Source organism: Xenia sp. Carnegie-2017, unplaced genomic scaffold (genome assembly GCF_021976095.1).
Source record: "Xenia sp. Carnegie-2017 unplaced genomic scaffold, XeniaSp_v1 HiC_scaffold_3, whole genome shotgun sequence".
Classification (NCBI taxonomy): Eukaryota; Metazoa; Cnidaria; class Anthozoa; order Malacalcyonacea; family Xeniidae; genus Xenia; species Xenia sp. Carnegie-2017.
Window position 1 is genome coordinate 7,746,309 of NW_025813493.1, and position 26,763 is coordinate 7,773,071.

The following is a 26,763-nucleotide window of genomic DNA, read 5'->3' on the forward strand; positions in this document are numbered from 1 at the left end:
TTATCCATCTAGCTCCATAAAGTAATATTTCTGTCGACTAGATGAGTTTCAATTCGTCAATAACACAAAAGCAAGTATTATAATCTGCACGAGGTTTGTAGCTAATATCCTCAATGATATGTTCATCCACGTGTGTACTAAGCCCTTATTAATCGAGCGCGAGGTCTTTACGGAGAAATATCGGACCGAGGTCTTTTTGCACAGACCGAGCCCGTAGGGCGAGATTACACAAAAAAACTTCGGTCCGATATTTCTCCGTAAATGCCGAGAAAGCGAAGTTCTTAAAAGGTTTATTATATGGCATTATTAGACCTGAAACGAAGCTTGATTACTTTCTCGTCTTTGCTGTTTTGCTGTTTTTTACCGGTTGACTTTCACTTTACTAATTTTCGTCCATAAAAAATAAATCGTTTCAAATTGTATCGTCTGGATAGTTAAACTGTTTTCCAAGAGTTTTTCCTTCGAATCACCTTCGTTTCGTAAATGGTTTTTTGTTACGTTTATTTTGCGTTTTGCTGTTTTGCATTACGAAGTTTGTTTACATTTGATCACAGTATAGTGAATATACAGTAGGGCCACTCCATTGAATTTTTTTGTGCCACGCATATCTTATTACCCATGTGATTACCATAGTGGCAGCCAGTCAATTACTTTTTTTGACGAATAGGAATGATGAAATGGCTAACGGCAGCCAGTAATCTAATTAAATATACAGCAGCAAATTGCACACGAAGTGGACCTACTGTATATTCCCTATACAGTGATTTGACTGTGAAATTACGCATTTTGGACCGTGGTCGATTACTGGAAATAATGGAAAAAATGTTTCTAAGCCAATAAAAGCGCGTCATTTACCCGGAAGTGACGCTTGCCTTATAATAAAACATCATATTATTAAAGCTTGCTCCATAAAGGAAGGGTGCTCACGAAAGGGTGCTTTTTGTAAAATACACAAATTTTCATTTTTGAAAGAATACATACAAACAATCCCCCTGCTGTAAAACATGAATTTGTCGAACTTTGCCGCCTGCCTGAAAAATTTTCATTACAATATAGCAAGTTGATCGAAAACCAAACAAGTAGATTTTTGCTTGGCAACGGAAATGTCGTCTGTCAACACGGAAAAAGAAAGTGTCGATGAAAGTGTTGTTGTTTTTATTGAAAAATCAAAAGCTGCAGAGATTCAGAAAAAGAAAAAAGTCAAGAGTATTTTCTGAAAAAGAAATAGGGCAAATTTACCTCGATTTTCACTCAACCCACACCGATCTTTATTTTATTTTCTTCTTTATTTTTTGAGGCAATAATGCATTATTTACACACAGCAATTTGTCTTACACGACAAATTTTCCAATTATAGTAAGAATCACGTAGCTAGCTACGTAGCGTAGCAACGACAACGTTCCTCACGTGTCTTATAATTTCAAGGATAGTAACTAACGAGAAAGTTTCAAGTTCAAAGAAACCTCTAGTTTTAAACAGATATGAAAAAATTTTCAAGCATTGTTTTAACAAGCAACATTTGCTAAGAGTTTACATAGGTTAAAAATTGAACCAAATCAACTTTATTAAATCGCCATGAGTAATGTATATTCAAACGTGCGTTGTTCATTTTATATTGAATACATTTATATCAAAATAAACACAGCTGTAGCTACAAGTATAATATATTCTAAGATGCAGTAGCTATATTACTGTAGTATTGCAGAATTTCCCAAAGTGCTGTTGTTCTTCATGAAAGATGGTCGTGCACCTTTTTGCTTTTTTTCTTACAATTGCTGCTTCCAATGCAACGTATGAGGAGAGCAAACGTTCTCAACGTGTTTTCAGGAAAATAAGAGATAACGGTATGAACGCTGTTCAAAAAGAAAAATGATCTTCACGTTCAATGTTGCTACTAAAACCATTTGTGCTTAAATTAGTGTCTACAAATATTATACTATACATTTGAATGTTTACACGAAAAATGCTTTTCCAAATTGTTTCAAAGCTAGGCTTTAGAGTATCAATTTTTTGTTTTCATACTTGAGAATGTTTATTGTTATTCTGTAATTATACTTTCAAGGTTGTTTTTGATAGGTTACATTTAATTGTCTTTCCTACTGTTAATAATGCCAGTACTTGGTATTTTTACTGGTTATTTAAATTTCAAAATACCTCTCTACTGACAAAAAAGTTTCCAGCCCATTTAACCGAAGTGGTCAGAGTCTGAGCTTACGTTTATTATTCATTAGCGAGAGCAAATTAAAATTACAAGAAGATGAAAGAGATGTTGTCGAGAAACTAATTGCAATTTATCTGAGTTGAATCACTTATACTGATGATATTTGCGCAGTTGTTTTCTTAACAGTTTGCTTGGAATTTCAATTTAAGTATAGTGTGATCAAAGCAATCAAACTAGACAAGTTTACAAATCCAAGATCATATATATGAAAAGGCTAGTCTCTCTCCAGTCTCCATATGTTTTTGTTGAAGCCGGTAAAGGCTGCAGTGTACTCATGCCTGAATAATAATATTTGATGGGTTTCGATCGTTTCGATGGGTTTTATTACTTTTAAAATCAAAGTGTACTTGCTTGCAAATGCAGTTACAAAATAGACTTATTTTCAATCCTTGTGCATCGCATTTTGTCTTAAACACCATGATTTCAATGGCTCATTGAGATGTGTTTTTCAGTGATGTATTTCTCTATGTAGCTATATGTACTAGCAAAAGGAGCAAACTCGCAGTAAACTGTTAGCTATTATGCAAAGAATTAATCATGTAACAAGGGCTATTGGAAAAGGAAGTTTTATTATGGTTACATCCCCAAAATACCGTGGTCGACAAATGGAAACTGACAATCAAAAGCACGACGACATCAACAAAGGCATTAAAGCTGCATTATTTACATATAGATCAATTTAAAAATGAAATAAATTGTAAACCACAGTTATAAAGCCAATTATATTAAAGATACATACATCTCTATTATTTATTGTAAAGGGGATGTTCTAACACCAAAAGATATGCTTTCAAGTCATGTCGTTCACAGTCGCATCGAGTGCTCATTAAAATGTGTTCAACAAAAGCCATGTGTTGGGTTTAACTATCTTGATGTTGCCAATGAAAATGAGATAAATTGCCAAACTAGTAACACCACATACACCAAAAAAAGTAACACAATGAACACCAAAGGAAAATGGGCATTGTATCACGGTCTTCATCCTCCTAAGACGGTAAGAACTTAGCAATTTTGACAATGTTTTTTGATTGCATGCAACTTTCAAAATGCATTTCCACGCTTACTTGCTCGAGACAAGAGTTAAAGAAGAATGAAATCAGCAAAGAAGATGATTGGAAATTTGATATTTTTCCAAGAACTGCAAAATCTTTACAGTCAAATCTTTATTCTATGCAATTCATTCAACTGAGAGGTACCTTTAATAACTGATGAGGTTTTTCTGCTGTTTCTGCCCAATAGATTAAGGAAATCTTGTCTTTAAGGTAGTTTTGTTGTAAACAGATACTTTAATAGTTTAAGTTATAGTTATGATTAATAAGAATTGGACAGGTGACAGGAACTATATTTACGGATGAGAACAAGTGAGATATACGTAAAAAAACGATAGCATGTAAGGAGGTTACTATTGATATTTAGGAGCGAAATTAAAAAGATATGACAGTTTTGCGTGCATTTTTGTTCTGGAACTAAAATTTTCTCTCAAATTTAAAATGAACATTTCAAAAGTTTCTTTGTTTAAAGAGCATAAAACAATGTTCTTTAGGTAGAAAAATTATCGAAAAGTTGGACTCTCGTCGCCCGTTTTTCAAACAACGATTCCAAAAACTGGATGATGAGCAACGGATGGTTTTGGTATGATAAAATGACACCTCAGGGGAAAGTGAACGATCCATCTGACAATTACGATATGATATCTGAAGCATTTTGGAATTTGAAAGGAAACGAATTTAAGATAACAAGAAGCGATGATATTAACAACGTTGCATTACTGCAGACAACATCAAACTGCCTTCAAGGTATCTCAATGTCCATTTACAATATACCACTTTTGTTTCTGTAAGGCAAAAATTGGCAATAAAATGTATTGAATTTTTTGTGAGAAATATCAGCAGCGAATTTTCTTTAAGAATAGATTTCAACAAACAGTAAAGTAAGAGCTAGTCAATTAATTAAAACTAGATCCATTATAATTTAAAATTTTGAATAGTTGGTAAAGTTATTATCGTAAGCGAAGTTCTGCCCCTCTTGCCAGCAAGAAATTGCTACTTGCTAAAATTACTACTGTGTATTACATGCACATTGGTTTTTTTTACTGGTGTAACTGAAATAATAAGGAATGGAGAAAAACAAAACACAGCGTTTTTTTATGTCATCTGTTCACTAACACAAGATAAAGGCAATTTTATACTCAGTCATCTCAACGTATGAAACATCAGAAGCTCATCTATGATTTTTTATATCTGGTTAGACATTGAGTAATGTCAAAAATTCCTCCTAATACCATGTCCTTCTTTCCATCGTTTGTGTATGTAATCCACAGTAAATTGGTCAGGCTTTGAATACTCATACTAAAATGTAATGAAAACTAATTAGATTATTTTGCAATCAACACCAGCTTTCTTTGTTGGATCTTTTTACTTTGTGATTTTACAGACAACTTCAATAAAGAATGAATTGTCAACAGGCAATTGTTTTTAAAAAATTTGAATGCCATTTATTGTTGATAGCTCTTAATTATCAGTCCTTTTCACACCATTTTCAATTAGACACAATGACTTGTTATGTGTTGTTGAATCATTACAAAAAATGGAGAACGTCATGGGCAAGTTTTTACGTTTGCAGTTAAAAACATTATTATACGCTCTGCTCACACGTAGGAAAGTCTTTCTTGCTGTTTTTCAACAATTATGACAATTCATGGATACGTTGATTGCAAAAATACAACTCTTAAACATTTTTTGAAATTTATCTGTTTTACATGTTGTTTTTTTTTTTATGAGATAAATACTTTTTGTTGTTTGTCTATGGAGACGTTTTTGAGACTCTTGAGCATGTGAAACCCTCAACTTTCGCTATCGGGCATACACTGATCTGCTCTTGAATTCTCTCGAAGGTTTCCTCGGTTTGCACATGCCTGTACAAACACAGCAACATATTATATTTCTTTGTATGCTAATAAGAACGTTTCTACAAGCAATAATTTGCCACGTATTATTCTTATGAAAAATCACCACTAGTTGCTTTTGAATTGGTTACCGCTGCATATAAATTTACATTTAATTCCATTCAGGTCAATCTTTTCGATCTAAAATTACAAGTTACGGTAATTGGAGAAATGGAAACGTTTGGAACAATGATGATTGTCGTGGAAGTTGTCCGGTTGTTTATGGAGGTCAGTACAAAACCACAGCAGGATTTGAACAGAGCAGTTGCAGCAGCAACATTCAAAATAGCAGTTATGTTGGATTTTGGTGTAATTGGAGTTCAGGTGATGGTGCTGTCTTGATGATTGGTGGTGGAGGTTCAAGCTGTAGCAGAGCTGATCATGGAATTGGGATCACTGAGGAGAATTCAGCAAGATTTGGCGGAACATTACCCTATTATGATTTTGGAAAAGATGCAAATTACATTCCTCCTTCAGATTATTCCCTTAATTTATGGGTTCGCTAGTGAATACAGCCCGACTTTATCAATTCAGCATTAATTCAACATCGTATCAATCTTTAGTTGACATTTTCCAAAACTTTGTTGAACTAAGAAAATAGTGGGAAATAATTACTTAATTAACAAGGTTTGTATTTGCCAAAAAATGCATACCTAAAATTTAGATATACAATAATATAAAGCATGATAAATTATAAAATAAAAACAATAATGTGTAATTCGACGTGTGCTCAAACAAATTAAGTAAATTAAATAGAATCTGCAAAGCAATCATTAAAACATTCTATTTAAATTTATCTGTTTTGCATTATTGTTATTTCATGAAAGGAATAAAAGATGTTTTTCGTTTTTGCACTGGCTTGCTGACTTAAGCAGGTGCTAACGCTAAACATTTGGTCTCGTCTCGCGCATGCACTAACTGATATTCTTTCGTGTTCCTTAAAAGATGTCATCGGTTTGCATGTAGGCATGAGCATAACGTTTCTACCTTTTTGTGGATTCAGTGAAAAATGTAGCTTTTGTATTACTTTTCAAACAAAATTTAATATATAGTCGAAGAAGAGCGTGAAATAGGAAGGTCTAATTTATAGATCTCCTATAATCTTAAAAAGTGGATTGGATCATTGATTATTTCATTCAATCTTTTTGCGAATAAGAGGTTTTTCCAAGTTTCGGATCTTCGTCTTCATGATTCCTTGGAAGGAACTATCTCAGTGGTGGTGGTCGTGGTCTTTGTTCGTGGATGGTTTCTTCAAGCATTAGGTTGTTTTTTTAATCTTGTATCATTTTCTGTTTTAATTTGTCGTTTCATCTTTCTTATTCTTTCTACGCGATTAAGGTTTCCAAATTTTCTTTCTTTTCTCAGTTACCCAGGTTGTAGCTGTGTTAAACGTCTTGACGCAAATGATTGAAATTTAAAGTTTGAAATAAGTACTGAGTGTATACACAATTTTGCGCAAATATGACCTCTTGATCTCGAAGACGTTCTGTTTCTATTTTGGTTGTGATCCCGTATTCTGAAATCTAAATTTTACATGATAATATTTATAGTAGCATGTATTATAAACATCAAAGTTGTGAAATACTGAAAATAATATTTTTTAATTAAAAAAGTAACTGAAAGTTCAAAATGATGTTATGGTTTCAATGGTAATATCTGGAATTAATCTCAATTAGTACCAGCTTGTACCAGACACAAACATGCAAGGGAACAAATCAGGAGATAGATAGATATACGTAAATGAAATATAGATTTTAATGATAATTACAAGTAAAATGTTAAGAAAACATTCAAAATATTGTTATTAATACACATATACCTAATCAAATGAAAAATGTAAGTCGCAATGGATTATTATTATCATAGTTTATTATGACATCTGCATCTAATCCAAATTAGGAGCAGATTGTACCCAGCACAAATGCTCAACCACAACAAACATAGAAGTCGAAATTCTAAAGCCACTTATGAGTTATCGTTGTTCATTTCATTGTAAATTTATAGTTTTCATGAAGTAAACGTTGCGGAGTTTCAACTTGGTATTCAACATTATCTAGCCTACCTAAATTTTCAATGTAATTTTCGTTGTTGAAATTCAATCATTCTCCAGAGATTTCGTTGCCATTCCAATTTGGATTTGTACTTTGTAGTGGGTGATCAATTCTGTTTTTTCTTTGACTTTTTTAAATGCGTCGTATCTTTTCTGTTTCTAAAATCTTTTAAATGTAATAAAAAATAATAATAATCCATTGTTGACTCAACGATCACTGTTTTTTATGGTTTGGAAAATTCATTACATGTTGTCAACAATATTGTAATTTTTTCCATTTATTTCCATTTATGGTTGTTTATTGTCTATGCTTGATACAACCAGAGACTTTGAGCAAAAAAAACGTTCATTTTTTTGACAAAAAAATTCATTTTTTAACAAAAATTTATTTTTTTTGACAAAAAGTCATTTTTTTTCAAATGTGACCGTGAACGTTCATATCAACATCTTGTTTGACGTCATTGAAAATTTGTAATTTCCATTTATGGTAGTATATCGCAGCGAGCAGTGAGCAAGGACGACAAAGAACGATGAAAATCATTTGCAGTCCATCCATTACCTATGTACGTAATTTCTTCATGGATTTTTATTTTACTAAAATAAAGAAATTGCTTTTAACAGAAACTTCTTGCGCAAGTCATTTGATAATAACTTTTTTCCTCGGAAATTTCGACATTCCACAAATTTTTCAGAGATTTGTGTAAGCAAGCTGCTTGAAACATCTGCTAGACCGGAATGGACTTTATGGTTGGCATAAGTAAGATTGATTTTTTTTATTTCAGAGTTGTTGTGGCAAGTCTTTTTCAGTAAGTGATCTGTTTACATTTGATAAAGTTTATTTAAAAAGTTTAACGTCTTTCGTTTGCTTTTGAAATCTATACTGGCATAATGGCATTAGAGAGCTTTAGCAAAGACTACGAGTACGACTACGATTTACGTCATTTTGGCGCGGAAACATTGTTGCGACAACAAAACGCGTAGCCGTCATCAATCTGTGGAGCTGTCCGTAACTTTGACAAAAATAAGGATGGAAGTTATTTTTATTATAATTTGGCTTAGCATATATGAATACATAGTATAGCATAGCTGTGCACTTCTAATTTCATTGCCAATGTATTTTGTACGGGTGTTGTCATCAAGCTAGGCTTTTATCTTGCGTTTGGGTTGCAATCCTAGTTTTGTTGTAAGCAAACTATAAATTTTAAGCTTAATTGAAGCATATCTTTATTCAATGAATTATATACTCTATTTTACATTGTTTTGACGGCTAACTTAATCTTGCGCTTGGAATAATTTCCTGGCGCATTGTCTCACAAAGTGGCAATGTGCGCAATTTTTAAAACTGACGTTTTAATTGCGCATTGTGAACCATTTTACTTGGCCAAACGCGCATTAGTATTTAACTTTAATTGCGCATTGTGAGCCATTTTACTTGGCCAAAAGCGCATTAGTATTTAACTTTAATTGCGCATTGTGAGCCATTTTACTTGGCCAAAAGCGCATTAGTATTTAACTTTAAATTGCGCATTGTGAGCCATTTTACTTGGCCAAAAGCGCATTAGTATTTAACTTTAATTGCGCATTGTGAGCCATTTTACTTGGCCAAACGCGCATTAGTATTTAACTTTAATTGCGCATTGTGAGCCATTTTACTTGGCCAAAAGCGCATTAGTATTTAACTTTAAATTGCGCATTGTGAGCCATTTTACTTGGCCAAAAGCGCATTAGTATTTAATAATCTTGATGAAATAGATGAAGCATGGCTTTGGTATATAAGTGCGCATATTTTTGAGTTAGAACAATATTCCGTGAGCTGCTTGTAAAGTTACCTGTCTCTGTATTGAGAAATGAGAATTCACCATTTGTTTTCATTGTTGTAACGTGTTGTAATTGTATTTAATCACTTGCCTAGATTACACACTATCTATCCACTTCTATAATATGCCTCGTTCTTTAAACTTCGATCTTTATATTGACCACTAAATGAATGATACAAAATAAATAATGATTGAGAACTAAATGATACTTTAGTTTAACTTTTCTATTATGTTTTACTATGAATGCGGTATCCTCGAATTTGTCAGGGTGCCTTTGAAAATAGACGGGTATTCTATAATCGTTCATTATTTATATGCGTTCAAAAGATTTTCATATTAAAGCTCAACCAAGTGTGTTTTCCTTAAACCTTCCAACTAGAGCGATCAAAATTATAAGATATTTTTGTAGGTTACCTGGAGTATTATTGTATCTGGCATCTATTCCCATTCGCTATTCACGTCAAACTATTATAGAAGCCGAATATTTTTCGCTAATTTTACTCTAATGGCTCCTTCACCAGGAGCTTCAGAGAGTCAACGTGAATTAATCACGCTGTTGAAAAATAAAACAGTATCAACATGCCACAAAACTTGATTCTCCTTTAACAATGCTTTATCCAATGCACAAAATTCTCTTTCAAACGAATTTCTTCGGACAACTTAATACTTTAATATTTAAAAATTCGATAAATCTTCCTTTGGAGTTGATCACGCTGTTATCTTTTCTATCGAGCAATGCAGCTACTTTATTCCTCTCCAACGAAGTTTATCAGTTGAATATATTCTCGTAGTAGAGGCATGACATAGGTAGGTTCGATGTATAAGAACTCAAACAATCTTAATGAGTGGTTTTGACTATTGATTATTCTACCCAATCTTTTTGCGAGGAAGAGGTTTTCACCATTTGGTGGCATTGTAATTAATGTTGGCCTTTCTTCGTTGATGGATTCTTCAACTTTCAATTATTGGCTGTTTTTTTTTAATCTTTTAATGATTACTGTTCATATTTGTTCGTTTCTTTGTTTGTTATTCTTTCTACTCGATTTTCTATTCAAAATTTTCTTTCTTTTGACAATTAACCGTGTTGTAGTTGTACCTAGCTTACATAATTTTTTTTCAAATTGAAATAAGTACTGTAGCTATTTTCAAACACAATGTTGCGCAAATATGACCTCTTAACCTTAAAGACGTTCTGTTTTTATTTTGGTAGTGATCCCATGGCTTTAAACTTAAATTTCGCACAATAATATTAATCGCAAATAATGTTATGTTCATGGAAGATTTTTTAAATAATATTTTTTAATTGAAAAATTAACTGAAAGTTAAAAATGGTTTCTGGATGTTGTCTATTATATCTAATCGCAACATCTGGAATCAATCCAAATTAATACCATAGCTTGTATCAGACACAAACATTCAAGGGAATTAATCAAGAGATAGACATAAACGAAATATAGATTTCGATGAGATAGTAGAGAAGAAGTACTATTTCTAAGAAAATAAAAGGTAAATAAAATGGATGGTAAAATGTCGAATGGAATGGAATGGAATGGAAAAAATGGAATGGAAATGGAATGGTAAAATGTCGCATGTCGTGGGTAAATGGATGGAAATGTCGGGAATGGTAAAATGGCATGTCGTGGGTAGAATGTCGCGTGTCGTGGGTAAAATGTCGCATGTCGTGGGTAAAATGTCGCATGTCGTGGGTAGAATGCGTGTCGTGGGTAAAATGTCGCATGTCGTCGGTGTCGTGGGGTAAAACGTGTCGTGGGTAAAATGTCGCATGTCGTGGGTAGAATGTCGCATGTCGTGGGTAAAACGTCGAGGGTAAAGTTGCGGCCTTCAAAACTAATCTTAACTCCTCTTATTAACAACGCATCGTTTTGTCTATTTGGATAGTTATAACCAACACAAATTTTAAATATCCAAAGCACCAGTGACATATATAAATGTTGACAGCAGAGAACGTTGATTCATAGAGCACATTCAAGTGGGCATACATAGAAATAAGGAATTCCTGAGAATTTAAGATCGACTTCTTTCAAACCTTCCATGCATAAAAAGTGTTTTTTATACCCGCGACTTTTTACCCGCGACCCGCGATAGTTAGATAGTCTCCCCAGAAATCTGATCAAATAAAAAATGGGTTGCTAAGGATTATTATTATCATAGTTTACTATAACATCTGGATTTAATTCAAATTAGGAGCAGATTGTACCCAGCACAAATGCTCGACTGTAATAAACATTAAAGTTGAAATTCTAATGGACTACAGTTATTCATTTCGTTGTAAATTGATAGTTTTTTTCGGGGGTTTGAAGTTGACGTCCAACATTTTTCATTGTATAGTTTGATAAGTTCAACATAATCTGCTATCTTTATTTTTAACATAAGTTTCGTTGTTGAAATTTGATTATTCTCCCGAGATTCCATTATTTCAAATTGTAGTGCTAGTGGTCGATAATTCTGCTTCTTTCTTAATATTTTTTTGAATGCATCATGTCTTTTTCTGTTTCTAAATCTTTTGATAATAATAATAATAATAATAATAATGATCCATCACTGAATCCATTTTTTGATAAGAAATTTTTAAAGATCACTGTTTGTATGGTTTGTAAAATTTAATGCATTTTGTTAACCACTTAGTAATTTTTCATTTATTTTCATCTATGGTTCTTGAATGTCTGTTGAGGCAAGCTGGCATTAATTTGAGTTAAATTTAGATAATGTGACCTTGAACGCTCATTTCTACATCTTGTTTGACGTCAATGAACATTTGTTATTTCCATTTACGGTAAATATTTACGACTTAAGAATGTTGTGCTTGGTACGATCTGATACTAACTTAAAATATGACAGCTTTCAATTTGGAATACATTCAGATGCAGTATGACCTTGAACGACCATAAAATGCAAAAACAAATAAATTCAGTATTTTTGGTGAAAAATCATCAATTGATGGAGTATAAAAGAGAGTTTGTGTTTATCGTATGCATTAGTTGGTATAAGAATAGAATCCAACAGATCAAATTCTGAAACTTAAAATTTAAGCAATACAATAATTGAATAAATCAATAAAAATGGAAGAATCGACCTGCAGTAAGAGCTGTGAATTATTGACACCAAGAAGACTGAAAGAACTAGAGATAGGACATAGAAATTTGCAAGAAGAAAATCAAAATTTAACCAACAAGATGAAAGAATTAGAAGGAAAAACTAATAAACTGATAAAACTATATTTTCGCATGCATAAAGCTTTACAAGACGAGTACACGTCTGAAGAAAGAAAATGTGCTGGCATCGGCGACAAGTAGAACTGAAAATAAGAAATGAAATGACTAAATTGAAAAACATTCATTTAAATGGTTTATCGACATAGATTGACATTGTTAACATATCTATTCAACTCATCAGAATGTAATAGAAAACAACAGACAAGTACAGGGGTTTATTTCTTTAAATAGAATACAAATGCATTCCGCTTCTGACTTTTATATTATACATGTAGACACAGTAGAAAGGTTTATTTCTTCAAGACAGCATCGAAGCGGTCGGTGTCATTAGTGCCGTAGTCAACTTTCAGATTTGCCCCTGAATTTGATTGTAAACAATCCACATATTTCGTATATTATGAAATTCGAGCATGATCCATTTATAAATGTAGTATTTTGCAAGTCTGTTGCAAGCACTGATCTCATAATAGACCTATCTGATAATAGACTGAACTGATGATAGGTCTATTATCAGATCAGTGGTTGCAAGCCGCTCGACAAGAAGGCCAACGAGAAATCACTCCTGTGGTTTCAGATGATTGCAGATCCTATGTCCTAAATTATTAGAGCTATCAACGGTAATGATGTTTAGCTTCGAAAGAGCTCGACGAGAACTTTAAGATGATCTAAGAATTTTAAAGCTTTCGTCGAGCTCTTTCGAAGCTAAAGATCATTACCGCAGATAGCCCTAATAATTCAAGAAATAGGATCTGCGCATGCACTGTATTTTTTGCGCATTCGCAGATCCTATCTTCTAAAGTATTGGAGCAAACTCATTAATCTTTCGCTCATCTTAAAGCTCTCGTCGAGCTCTTTCGAAGCTAAACATCATTACCGCAGATAGCCCTAATAATTCAAGAAATAGGATCTGCGCATGCACTGTATTTTTTGCGCATTCGCAGATCCTATCTTCTAAAGTATTGCAGCAAAATCATTAATCTTTAGCTCATTAAAGCTCTCGTCGAGCTCTTTCTAATGACCTAAAGTTCGTTGCCGTAAATTACAACACATTTCATCAATAATCAAAATTCAACAGGAATCAAAAAGAAAATTTTGGCAGCATCAAAAAAAGTGGTTGCAAATTATTGTCAGATTGGGCCCAATCAATTTCCAACCATGTATACTAGTGTGCTGCTTCCAGCAATGGTGATGAAGAACTTGTCAAGGCAAAGTGGTTGTCAGTTCTCAATCATATATGTGACATCCATGAGGGACATAACGATGTATTCCCAAAATGTGAACATGATATGTTAGAGCCTAGAATGTGGATAAAAAAAGGTATTGTACGCGAATAAATTTCAAAGTAACATCAACATTCTTTTTTTTTTGTTAACTAACTTCTGATCTTGGGTTCAAAAGCTTATGTTGAGCTGTCTTCGATTGTTGAGTCCAAGTATCTCATAAAAGATATTGGAAAACTCAGTTATCAGAAGCAGACTTCATGCATCGAAGGTTTCCACCGAGTGGTATTTCTCTTTGCACCAAAACATACTCATTTTTTCTACAGATCAATGAAAGCATGGTAATATAATTATGACTTGTGTACGATTACATAAAAAAGTCATCATTGCAATAGCAATAAGTTGCAATAGTTGTAAACATAAACTAAACGTTCATTTGTAGATTGTTTATTGCCGCTTTTCATTTCAATGAGATTGGAAATAAAACTCGGAAAACGAAGAATGGTGGGCAAACAGAAGAGGCATTGGTAGGCAACAGAGTGGCTTATTCAAAGTCAAAAGAAGGACAAGGGGTTACCAAACCAGTGAAAGTTGACAGCACTTATGGTTAGCACAGAAAAAAAACTTACCTTTTCTCAAAGTGCAATGCAAAGCGAACATAAAGAATGATTTGCTTTTCAGGATATGTTTAAAGACTTGATGATAGAATTTTTGTACTGCAGACGCATTAATCCAACACTGTCCAAAGCTCTTGATGTCGCTGGAGTGAAAGAAATACCTGTCCCATTGACTTGCCACAAATCAAAAATCAGCAAAGCTGAAGCCATTAAGCAACATAAATGTCGCTTTTATAAATAAAAAGAAAATAGAAATAACGTTCCACATGAAATAAACATAATTACAAATGAACAGACTTTGTCATACGCCATAAGCCCTACCATTCAGTAGTGTTGAGCATATTCAAATCCTTTGTATTCTCCAGAAGGCGAAGGAAATGCTTTCCGGATTTTGTCCACAGCACAAGAAGGTATGGGTAGTCGGTACTTTTCCCCAACCTGCCATGCACCTAAGCCGTCCACTGTCGGTACGCCGTGTTGCGTAATGCTATTTGAAAGATACAAAATTTTGTCTAAGATACTTATCGGCATTATACACTTGTCGACATACACGTAATTATACTTCTAAGGTAATATTTACTCGTTTTCTTCCTTCTCAGGCATAGGTTCAATGTCATGTGTGTACACGACCATAGCTGTTTTTACGACAGCTTCGTTTGTACACACTGTGGCAAACTCTTCCTCTTGTGTGATGCAAATATGATCGCCATGTATCAGAGGATCAGTATTGTTTACCTCTTGGCAACATATACTTTCCCGTCCTTTACTCATGACCACACAAAAGCCACACTCGCACCTAAAAAATAAAAACAACCCTTTTACTTTGTGAAAAACAATGAAGCACCAATAAAATGCAACTAACCATTCAACATTTCCAATTCTGTGAATGTATTCATCTTCGCTTTCCGATGACGAAGAATTGTCTTCATTTTGACCACCTTGCGCGTTGGCCAAAAGCTCAAACATGTAAGGTTGTACCTCATTGTTATTGATGACAATATCATAATCGGCTTCTTCAGAAGAAGAACCATTAATTTTTGTTAAAGAACAGTAATAGCAAACTACCGAAAGCAGTGCTAGTCGTAGAGCGATATAAGAACAATGCTTGTTTATGTCAACTAATACGTCACTCTTTCCCAGTTCCCAGACTTAAAAAATCTCACGGCGTTTTAGCAATGGTCATCGAATATCGTGTTTTTACCGATTATAACCCCAAATATCTTTTGAAATATTTTGCGGACGACTTGAAACTTGGTACGTCTTATTTTCACGCTATAGGCATTACAATAAAATAAAGTTGTCTTGTAGTTTGCATGTGTCCTTCAAGGAGATAGAATCTGCGCATGCGCTGTGCGCTGATCCTTTCTCCTTAAGTATTTACCCTACTATCCACAATGGATACTTATTTACCACACTATCCACGTTCGTTGCAACGCATTTTTATCGCAAGTCCATAATTTGAATCTCTGCATGAATTATTTTTATTAAAAATAACAAAAAACAACATTTATAGAAAAGAATGCCATAGTATTAAAAACATTTAATAATATACAATGCTGTATGTATAAGCGCTATTTCTTTAAACAAGCAACTGAGTGGCATAATCTTGACCTTCGTAAGGATAAGTTGCAACTGGAGCAAAAACTTCACCTCTTGGTAGTCTAAAGAAACAAATATGATCATTACTAAGGATTTTATATTAGTAGCTAGAAGTAGATTTTTCTTTGCAATATTGTCAACAACAATCTCTGTTGCGCGAGGAGTTTATAAATTTGTCAATTTTGTCAACATTCTCAACTATGAAACCATAACATTATAAGGTTACTGCGTGAAGGGTTTATAATTTTCCTAATTTTTTCTAGACAACTGTATAATATTGCAAAGTTACTTTGTGAAGGCTGTGCAACTTGCTCATTTGTTCAAACTATACAACTGTACAATACTACACCAAATGCACTTGTTTTGTGAAGGATGTACAATACTGCACACTTGCTTTGTGAAGGCTGTACAATACTGCACATTTACTTTGTGAAGGCTGTACAATACTGCACACTTGTTGCGTGAAGGTTGTACAATACTGCACACTTGTTTTGTGAAGGTTGTACAATACTGCACACGTGTTTTGAGAAGGCTGTACAATACTGCACACTTGTTTTGTGAAGGCTGTACAATACTGCACACGTGTTTTGAGAAGGCTGTACAACTTGCCAAGTTTCTCTAAACGATACAACTGTACAATATTACAACACATGCACTTGTTTTGTGAAGGCTGTACAACTTGTCAATTTTGTATAAACCATACAACTGTAACACTGCAAGGCTGCTTTGTGAAGACTTAACAAACTAGCTCAATTTTGTCTTAATTACACAACTGTAACACTGCAAGCTTATTCTGTGAAGAGAAAACAACTTGCACAATTTATCTGTAGCTTTTATGCAAATGCAATGTGGCAAACAAACCAATTAAACACAACTTGAAACGATTACTTCGATTTCATGTTTCTCATTAAAAACCACTTTCAATGGTCGTATTTTTAACTGTAGCACACAGTTTAATTATTGTAAAATGCTATAATTATTTTACAACAACATACATGACCTTTGCAACAAATTCGTTGCAAGAACAGCGAAAGAATTTCACGGTTGGTGGGAATATTTATGGACACTAAAGTACGAAAATATATTTTTACAATTCAATTCACCAAAAATCGTTTTTTGTTAGCGTTAGATTGGATAGCTAGCAGTAAAATGAGTACAATAAGTAGACCTGTGAGTAGTAGTGTCTCATCATATCTAGCTTACAAATCACTAAGTTTGTTTGCCACAGATGGAACTAATAGTTAACAAAAAACTTTTTGATAGGCAACTCTTTTACATTTGTGATCATACTTGTCATTATCGCCTGCCCCAGAGAAAAGTCTCTCGGACGAAACAGACGATATTTTATATCTTTGGGAACTCTTGCTATAGTGTGGGATATGCAACAGAATTAGTATAACGAACATTATACAGATATGAACATTAGTATAATATCGAAAACATAGTTCCAAGTACCAATAAATGCGGCGTTGTCGAATGCAGGCGCCTTCGAGTTGACCGATTTTAATGGTTTAATTGCCATGTATAATGTGCTAAAGTAAATGGTTTGAACCCGGGAGTATCGTTACATGTTTGTAAATGTAGATCGTCCAGGTTGGTATAGTCCTGAGAAGGCCTGTTTTTGTTGTTGTTGACTGACGTTTCGACAACCTTAGCGGTAGTCATCTTCAGAATGAAATGTATAATGTGCATTGACAAAAGCTTACATGAAGACTTTAACCTGTATAACCACAAAGTCACCATGGTGGGTAAATAAATAAAGTGCATAGGTTCTAAATAAAAGTTGTTTACAAAGGGTGTTTTGAAGGTTAAAATGTTCTAATCATGGGTGTAGGAAGATCGATAATTGATTGGGGAGGCTCATATTCATATATTCTCATGATATAACTTAACTCCAAGAGTTAAGTTAGAGTTAAGTTCTTTTGAAATCCATTGTTTTCAAAGGATCATGACATGAATATATAAATATGAGCCCCCTCCCCCGCCAATTATCAATTTTCCTACGTCCTTGGTTGTGATTAAAACCTACACAAGATCATTTTCGTCCGAGTCGAGCTCGTCCAAAGTAACATTCGAGGAAACGTCCAGTAATGCAGTGATACTTGCACTGTTTCCTAGTTTTACTAATCCAGCACAGAAACATCGACCCATTTCCTCAAGTTCTTTCGTTCCAAGATGCATACCCTACCAAAAATATACACAAGTGTTAAAGTAATCTGATGAAATGAGAGTAATTTTTAGGAGAAAAAGAATCTTTGAGATCGTAATAGGAAAAGTAAATAACGTTCTCAAGAAATTTCACTTTCACCAGTAACACAAAAGCAATTTTATAGAAATAGTTGTTTTCAGAGAACAAATATTTCATCATTTGCAAGTTTTTCGTGAAAATCGGTGCCGAAACGTCTGTAGTCTTAAACAACGAATTCTCTGAAACTGAAATCGACTTTATTATGAGCGTTTGCATGTTTGCTTTTTGCTTACTTCTTGTGGTGGTCTGTCGCTCATTTACATGTGTTAAAACCATGTTATAAATTTGCTTGTGCTTCAACTTAAATTTTTAATTATATTTTGAAATATAGCAAGTAAGTTGAACATTTTCAAGAATCAATACAAGCAAAGAACACGATTATTAGGAAAGTACAGACCATTAATTCTTCAATTTACATAGAAGCTATAGGTTCTGTAACTCCAGAAATAAATTTACATAGAAGCTATAGGTTCTGTAACTCCAGAAATAAATTTACATAGGAGCTATAGGTTCTGTAACTCCAGAAATAAATTTACATAGAAGCTATAGGTTCCGTAACTCCAGAAATAAATTTACATAGAAGCTATAGGTTCTGTAATTTACATAGAAGCTATAGGTTCTGTAACTCCAGACATAAATTTACATAGAAGCTATAGGTTCTGTAACTCCAGAAATAAATTTACATAGAAGCTATAGGTTCTGTAACTCCAGAAATAATACGACGAAAATATATTTAATTACAGTGTTAGATTTTTTTAATGAAAAAATTTACACTTTTTCAAGGCACTTTAAGAGCTAAACATCTGAGAAACGGAAGGCAGCCATACCTTGTATGGTCCTTGATCAGCTCCACAGTAAGTGCTTTCCATAGTGTAACTTCTAGAAATATCAAACTCACGCCACACGACAACTCTGGCCGTAGTCTCTTTTGAAGTCGCAACATCAAAATTGCAATTTTGATAAGTGAATGACGGTGCAATGGAGTGAAGAATTCTCGGTAACGTCTGAACGCAGAACAAACGTTGATCAACACAGTCAAGCAAATTGTTTTGTTATGCAGACCAACGAAATAAACACACAGTCAAACAAATTATTTTGTCATGCAGATCAACGAAATAAACACACAGTCAAACAAATTGTTTTGTTATGTATATCAACGAAATAAACACACAGTCAAACAAATTATTTTGTCATGCATATCAATGAAATAAACACACAGTCAAACAAATTGTTTTGTTATGTATATCAACGAAATAAACACACAGTCAAACAAATTGTTTTGTCATGCAGATCAACGAAATAAACACACAGTCAAACAAATTGTTTTGTTATGCATATCAACGAAATAAACACACAGTCAAACAAATTGTTTTGTTATGCATATCAACGAAATAAACACACAGTCAAACAAATTGTTTTGTCATGCAGATCAACGAAATAAACACACAGTCAAACAAATTGTTTTGTCATGCAGATCAACGAAATAAACACACAGTCAAACAAATTGTTTTGTCATGCAGATCAACGAAATAAACACACAGTCAAACAAATTGTTTTGTTATGCATATCAACGAAATAAACACACAGTCGAACAAATTGTTTTGTCATGCAGATCAACGAAATAAACACACACTCAAACAAATTATTTTGTCATGCAGATCAACGAAATAAACACACAGTCAAACAAATTATTTTGTTATGCATATCAACGAAATAAACACACAGTCAAACAAATTATTTTGTCATGCAGATCAACGTTATAATATGTTTGTCAATACACTTGTTGCATTTCCATTTTCACGAGAGAAATAAAAAAGTTTTGGAGTAATTGATAATATTGTTGCTCATAAATAACTACAAATATCTATCACACATGCGCAGTAAGGCTAATGATGACTCTTCACCAATTGCCCTGCCTTTTGTTGGAGTGAAATTTCTATTATTTCATTACCAAAAGTAGAAATGATGATGGATGACTTTGACGTAAATGGTAAAAAATAGGTTTGAGCGCTCGAAAACTGTTGTAATAATTGCTTTTTGTGTCATATTATAGGTATCTCTATGTATGCATGCATCAATCGAGTACCTCTCTATCACTCTTAACATCTTATATATGATCACTATATTTAAGTATGTATTCATCGACCTAAAGGAATTGCCTAGCTTGACTTGACAATTTGAGGGTTATTCATATATGCATGTTATAATCCGCAGGAAACATTTGATTTCAAAACAACTTCACGAATATTCTCCCCGACTTATAATTTTAAACAACCGTAAAATATTTCATAAATTGATTAAAAATCTGCATTAACTGTCATCGCTTTTGATTGATGCATCACGAGGTGAACATGCATCGACTTCACGGCAGATAAAAACAGTTTCAATAAAACTTATCACAAGCTATAATCAGTATAACCCAGGGGTCTCCAAATTACGGCCCGCGGGCCAGATGCGGCCCGTTGGGCCTCTCAATCCGGCCCGCAAAGGCACTTAAGAAAAATAATATTATTATTAAACAAAATAAACTTTGTGCAGAAAGTTCAAGTTATGTCGCAAGCCAACTAGCAAGAGTGGCTTACGTCAATGTTTCTCCCAACTTCCTACTTCCGTTTCAAGCACATTGCGAAATTTAAAAGCTGAAGGATAACGTGGAAATTTTTTATATTCTTCGGCCCTCAACATGCTGGATGAAAGTTCATGTGGCCCTCTGGCTGTAAAGTTTGGAGACCCTTGGTATAACCAGTTGTTGTCTTGTTATCTTCGGTTTATGTGTAAGCTATTTTCTTTTTGTCCAGGATGTAATGCCTGCAGTTGAGCTATTGCTTCTTTGCTTTTATGCATGATGGATCACGCCTGGCAGAAAACGGTCATTGAGGTAAAGAGTTTGAAAATGTATTTCGTGTTTGTTGAAACAAGCTGAAGACGGACAACATGCCAATAGTATAAGACTGAACTGATGCGCAGTCCACTCGACCAACTAATGGAATGCATACCCATCAACAGGATATGCCTGCACTGCATTGAGAGAACTAATTCGCTCGATCACAACTTATTAGAAAAATCATCTAAGCATGCGCAGTCCACTCGATCAACTAATAGATACGTACCCATCAACAGGATATGCCTGCATTGCATTGAGAGAACTAATTCGCTCGATCACAACTTATTAGAAAAATCATCTAAGCATGCGCAGTCCACTCGACCAACTAATGGATGCATACCCATCAACTGGATATGCATGCATTGCATTGAGAGAACTAATTCGCTCGATCACAACTTATTAGAAAATCATCTAAGCATGCGCAGTCCTCTTAACCAAATGTTACAGTTCATAGTTGTGGCAGCAACCAACTGGATCTACTTGTACCAATTTTGGACTTAGTAGCTGGGTCAGAAATAATTAGAGAAATCGTCTAAGCTCATTTGCTATAATAGATAAAATACTTACCCTGAAACTTGCTTCTTGTGTTTTTGCTTCTTCGACATTAGATGAATCGGATTCTGAGCCCGAAGTAACTATAGTAACCGGCAGGTCAGCGGTTGCATTACGACAACCGTACATGAAAATGTTCTTTTTTCGGGAGTGACCATGGAAATCACAAAACACCTAAAAGTGTGAGCGCAAAAAAACATGAATTTCTCACATTTGAAAAACTGACTGGAAGAGCATATTTAATAAACAAAAAATAATTCGATGTACCTTTCCGACGGTAAATACACGTGTCAAAAATACGATATCAAATTACAAAATTCGGACAGTACATAGTGTTGTTTATATAGAATAGTGACAATAAAGTATAAAGAAGATGCTCTTGGGGCATCGGACAGTACATAGTGTTGTTTATGTAGAATAGTGACAATAAAGTAGAAAGAAGATGCTCTTGGGGCATTTGTATATCTTCTTTTAGAAATACAGAACGATTTATAAAGGCAAAAGGTGCAAGAGAGAATAAAAACCATTTCCCGTCAAATCAAAGGAGAGCTTGAATATGACATGCAATATGCAGATACGAGAAAGTTATAGAGAAACATAAGAAACATCTCTAACGTTGTCACGGATTTTACGAGTGCCGTAACAAAGTATTGGTGAGTTTCTCAAAACTAGCTTAAGAAGACAAAGAGCATGCCAAAAATATATAATTGAAAACTTGCTCAGCGCATCTACAAGCACCAATTTCAGAGCTCGCTCTGTCACAAATGAATTGAGAATGAACATGAGCATGCTGGTCAACTTTGTTGTATGATCTGCGCATGCGCGTGAGCATGCGCAATCCACTCGACTAATTGTTCATAGTTATGGCAACGACTAACTATATGTACTTGCTCTACATTTGTGGCAATTAGCTCACTTAGTCGCAAGTTATCAAAGAAATAAACTGGGCATGCGCAGTAGTGACATTAATTATACCACAATTTTCGTAAGCCTTTGAATTTTTGTATATAAATATAAAGCCAATACTAGGTATAGTAGATGTCAACTAGCAGTGGAAGCTGGGTGCGATATAGTATGCAGTGGCTTAGGGGCCCTCACTTCGGTGGCGACCGCACTCTCCCTGCGTACCCCGAGCAAAGCCTATCGCAGGTGATCTCGGGGTCTGATGGGCGGAAGCTTGCTATTGCATCTCACAAGTAGGATAGCGTGGAGGGGCCTACCGAAACGTTAACATGCGGCGTTCTAGTGCCTTACGCTTAAGAAGGTATCGGGAAGCATGGACCGAAAACGGGGCTTTTTGCTTTCGAATTTTATCTTTTCGTTCTTCTCATAAAGAGTTCTTGTCATAAAAGATACCAGACTGCAAAGATTTAAACAACTTATGCCTTTATGACTTAAAATGTAAACCAACTCTAAACATGTTTACACGTTTTTTACTTGTTACCTTTTTACAATGTAACTTTTTTATAACTCTTTCGTGATGAACGAGAGCCTCCTTATACAATATCACCCTCTCATCATGAACGAAATCATCCATGGGCTTTATGGAAAAAGGTATTATCTACTTTTTTATAATAGTTTTTACAAAGATAACATTTAATAAGCGAAGCCATTTGTATCGTCTAAATTGAACCCTAATGTCATAAAAATTTTAATTCATTTTGGATGATAAATTTCTTTGTATCTTACATTACTTTCATGATTAAATCTAAAAAGTAACTTCACTTTTCGAGCAATTTTGCGATTAAACAGTACACTTTTCGGATTCAAAGGACTTCTTTTGATCACATAAAGAAAGCCGTCCAACTTATTACGTAAAGACATGTAGCATGTATTTTGTTGGCAGAAACTCCCCCTATCAAAGAATATCCAGACCCGATTTTACCTCGAAGCCAAGCTCGTACAAACGAGCCAACCACGAAGAAATCTTTTTATCATGCAAGTTTGAAATTTATAGATTATGGTGAAATTTTTCCGAAGATATAGAAGAATTTCAAACGCTTCAAGACAATCATTTAACTTGCATAAAAATTTCTTACGAAGGAACTAGGTTCGTTGTTTACGTTTTTTTTTCTTTCGGAAGGAATTGTAATAAACTTGCTTGGATATTTATTAAGTCGCTTGACGGGAATATTGCCCATGCTTCGAAAGTCATGTTTCGACGATGAACAGAAAATCACCGAAGAAATCCATTGTCCTGCTGTTTGTATCATTTTCCTTACATTTATATTGAATTCGCTTAAGGATAGTGTCTAGGCAAATTGCAAAGCCATTGATAAATGAAATCAAAAAAAGATTGTTTTTGTTTTCTTTAATTTTCATACTGTTCACAGTTCGTGATAAAACTTGATATGCATTTTGTCACTAGTGAAAAAAAATGATATATCCAATCAGAATGCAGATACGACGTTTTTCACTAGTGAAGAAAATGACATATCCAATCAGGTGCTCGGAAATTTTAGACATATGATTTTTATTTCACCGTTTGGTTGCGCATAAATTTCAATACTTGTAGGATAATAAGATTGTATCACAGCCATTGATCACAACTAACGCAATAAATAAATAAATAATAGTTAATTAATCCAACAAATCAACTAGAATCCAATAACCGAAAAGGTGCCGTACCATCCAAAATCATACAACTCGCAAATGGACGGAAGTTTTGCTTCTACGTCACAAGTGATTTGAGGTCAATGCTGTCACCCATTATAAATTCAGGTAAAACAGAATTTGTCCATCATAAAATAGTGAATTTTAAGGGTAACGATAATGCTTTGTTAATGTCACACATGCTTCAGGGAAAATCATACAATTATCAATGTGTTGCATAAACATACCAAAGGTTTCCGGTGCATGGTCTGTAAATACAACAATAATCCTTTAGCATGATAGATAGTAGGGTACAAAGTAGGATCAGGGTCCATCCACTGTCTGTTGAGATCAGATCCAGAGAGAGAGCAACGATGGCTACGGAAAAGCGTGATAAACAACACATACAAGCATGACATTCATTATTAAGTTACCTATTTATGAGCGACTAGATTAAAGTAAATGGTTTGAACCCGGGAGTATCGTTACATGTTTGTAGATGTAGATCGTCCAGGTTGGTATAGTCCTGAGAAGGACTGTTTTTGTTCATTTTGACACTGAAGATGACTACCGCTAAGGTTGTCGAAATGTCTGTCAACAACAACAAAAACAGTTCTCCTCAGGACTATACCAACCTGGACGATCTACATCTACAAACATGTAGTGACTAGATTGTTCGATCAATTTTTTAGAGAAATTATCTTAGCATTTGCAGTGGAAGCTTGATGCCTATTCGATCGTCACAGCGACTTAGGAGTCCGTAACTCTAGGCGTACCACCTCAGTGATCTGATGGGTTGAATTTTGTAAGGTGAACATACCCACGCGGATAGTATCTCCCACCAAAACGTAACATGCGACGCTGTAGTGCTCAAATCTCAAATATTTGGAAGCATGGTTCAATTCTCATATCCTCGCAAAAATAAAATACGAATAGTGCACGATTTCAACCAATTTCTGCATTTTTGACTTATAATTTAAGTCAACCATGTTTACAAATATTCCGCGAACTGAAAAAATTTTTTACAGTTTAACTTTCTCGTTTACTGTTTCGTGTATCACGAGAAGGGCCGCCACAGGCTTTATGGCATGATTTATCTGCATGCTTTCCATGTTTCATTTCATGTTGAAAGGATTGAGTCCAATGGACTTTAAAGTTTTCGCGATGATAACATTTAATAGGCCAAGAAATTGGTAAAATGATTGAGTCAAATAGACTTTAAAGTTTTCACAATGATAACATTTAATAAGCCAAGAAATTGGTAAAATGATTGAGTCCAATAGACTTTAAAGTTTTCACAATGATTACATTTAATAGGCCAAGATATTGGTAAAATGATTGAGTCCAATGGACTTTAAAGTTTTCACAATGATAACATTTAATAAGCCAAGAAATTGGTAAAATGATTGAGTCCAATGGACTTTAAAGTTTTCACAATTATAATATTTAATAGGCCAAGAAATTGGTAAAATGATTGAGTCCAATAGACTTTAAAGTTTTCACAATGATTACATTTAATAGGCCAAGATATTGGTAAAAGGATTGAGTCCAATGGACTTTAAAGTTTTCACAATGATAACATTTAATAAGCCAAGAAATTGGTAAAATGATTGAGTCCAATAGACTTAAAAGTTTTCACAATGATTACATTTAATAGGCTAAGAAATTGATAAATATTATGTTAAGTTTTCAAAGGTTCATATAACTAAACGATCACTCACCAGCCATTGATTACACCATCCGGGTTAAGCATCGGAATGATTTTAAAAATGTACATTTCCCTGAGCATTTTTGCCGTTATTTTGTTACTCAGCAGAAAATCAAACACGCCTACATAACAAGATGCATAAGGGTTTGAAAGAATTATTTAGATCCATTCAGATGAGGTTAAAGTTTCAAAGACCTAAGAGCACGTTGGATTCTTTGTATGATCTTTTAATTCCAGATGGAAAATAAAATGAACTCGCAACGTTTTTTTATTAGACTCATAGACTCTAGAACATATAATTCATGTGCGCATGCGCAGTCTGCTTGAGCATGAGCAGACGAATTGACCAGCTGCCCAAATTCATGGCAACGACCATTGAGCTCTATTAAATTACCTGAAGGGGAAAAGGGGTCTGGACACGGGTGTCAAAAACATGGATGCCACAAGGAAATTTTGGGTGAAAAACTTCCACTTAAAAAATTATTTTTATCATTCACTCCCCCCTGTGGCTGAACTTAAATTGAGTACTAGACAACTGACTAAGTATTGTATGTAAACTGTAAGACAATTTTTTTTGGGTTTGGTGATCAAGTTCTTTTTATTTCGAAACGCGGCTGTGAAGTACTTGTTATGTTTATCGAATCTGTGCAAAATTGCGGAGTTGAAGGACGCGTATTCATACGACGAAAAATGTAATGACCTTTTTGAGTTTTGATGATTTTTGACTTGGTTTGCCGAATCCGGATTGCTCATTATATGAAAGTCGTGTTGTCTACTTTCTTGTTCAGCCATCTAGATTCTATGGTCAACTTTCTTTATTTTTGCTGAGAATTGTTGCACCGAAATAATAACTAGCAGGATATTTTCCCATTATATTATTATGCAGTTTTTTACTATACCTGGAGTAAAAGTAGTGGCGATATGTTTATAAGTCTTGTGTTATATAAATTGTCGACAAACCATAAAAATTGAAAATAAAGGATTTATTACACGATTCATTGAGTTTTCGCTTTGTATTCTTTCTTTGATACAGGACTACACATTTTACTAATTTAATCAACCTCAACACAAATTGTGT

At 34.1% G+C, this 26,763-nt stretch overlaps 3 protein-coding genes across 4 annotated transcripts in view; 1 reads left to right on the forward strand and 2 right to left on the reverse strand.

The window, feature by feature from the left end:
• Window positions 1-1,697: 1,697 nt before the first annotated feature.
• On the forward strand, window positions 1,698-5,961 carry LOC124454114. The gene is made up of 4 exons (XM_047004922.1): window positions 1,698-1,844; window positions 2,983-3,215; window positions 3,765-4,017; window positions 5,292-5,961. Exons 1-4 carry the CDS (start codon window positions 1,739-1,741, stop codon window positions 5,669-5,671), a joined length of 972 nt encoding a protein of 323 aa, XP_046860878.1. The 5' UTR covers window positions 1,698-1,738; the 3' UTR covers window positions 5,672-5,961.
• A 3,119-nt stretch (window positions 5,962-9,080) lies between these two features.
• On the reverse strand, window positions 9,081-15,173 carry LOC124454115 (P2X purinoceptor 7-like). Of its 2 annotated transcripts, XR_006951348.1 has the most exons (6): window positions 14,965-15,173; window positions 14,683-14,898; window positions 14,424-14,589; window positions 14,115-14,330; window positions 13,643-13,805; window positions 12,451-13,561 (listed from the first exon to the last, which is right to left on the reverse strand). XR_006951348.1 is itself a non-coding variant. In XM_047004923.1 (5 exons), the coding sequence occupies exons 1-3, from the start codon at window positions 15,066-15,068 to the stop codon at window positions 14,427-14,429; spliced, it is 483 nt and encodes a 160-aa protein (XP_046860879.1). In that variant the 5' UTR covers window positions 15,069-15,173; the 3' UTR covers window positions 9,081-9,194; window positions 14,115-14,333; window positions 14,424-14,426. The 2 variants fall into 2 exon arrangements, 1 of the variants encoding a protein (XP_046860879.1); XM_047004923.1 differs by lacking the exons at window positions 12,451-13,561; window positions 13,643-13,805 and adding an exon at window positions 9,081-9,194 and having other exon boundaries at window positions 14,115-14,333.
• A 435-nt stretch (window positions 15,174-15,608) lies between these two features.
• The window catches only part of LOC124454617 (cytosolic carboxypeptidase 1-like), a 36,423-nt gene continuing 25,268 nt past the window's right edge, over window positions 15,609-26,763 (reverse strand). The window contains exons 23-28 of the mRNA XM_047005397.1: window positions 25,699-25,807; window positions 24,226-24,355; window positions 21,401-21,559; window positions 18,777-18,953; window positions 17,731-17,885; window positions 15,609-15,763 (exon numbers count right to left, since the gene is read on the reverse strand). Coding sequence (XP_046861353.1) covers window positions 15,682-15,763; window positions 17,731-17,885; window positions 18,777-18,953; window positions 21,401-21,559; window positions 24,226-24,355; window positions 25,699-25,807 — 812 coding nt within the window. The 3' untranslated portion in view covers window positions 15,609-15,681. The remainder of the gene's footprint in view (window positions 15,764-17,730; window positions 17,886-18,776; window positions 18,954-21,400; window positions 21,560-24,225; window positions 24,356-25,698; window positions 25,808-26,763) is intronic.

Bases quoted from the DNA above. Each gene is read 5' to 3' on its own strand.
- LOC124454114 (XM_047004922.1), top strand. From the start codon at position 1,739: ATGGTCGTGCACCTTTTTGCTTTTTTTCTTACAATTGCTGCTTCCAAT. The intron at 3,216-3,764 runs GTAAGAACTTAG...AATGTTCTTTAG, and splicing joins GTCTTCATCCTCCTAAGACG to GTAGAAAAATTATCGAAAAG. The intron at 4,018-5,291 runs GTATCTCAATGT...AATTCCATTCAG, and splicing joins AACATCAAACTGCCTTCAAG to GTCAATCTTTTCGATCTAAA.
- LOC124454115 (XM_047004923.1), bottom strand. From the start codon at position 15,068: ATGTTTGAGCTTTTGGCCAACGCGCAAGGTGGTCAAAATGAAGACAAT. The intron at 14,899-14,964 runs GTTAGTTGCATT...TTTATTTTTTAG, and splicing joins AGAATTGGAAATGTTGAATG to GTGCGAGTGTGGCTTTTGTG. The intron at 14,590-14,682 runs GTAAATATTACC...TCTTTCAAATAG, and splicing joins CCTGAGAAGGAAGAAAACGA to CATTACGCAACACGGCGTAC.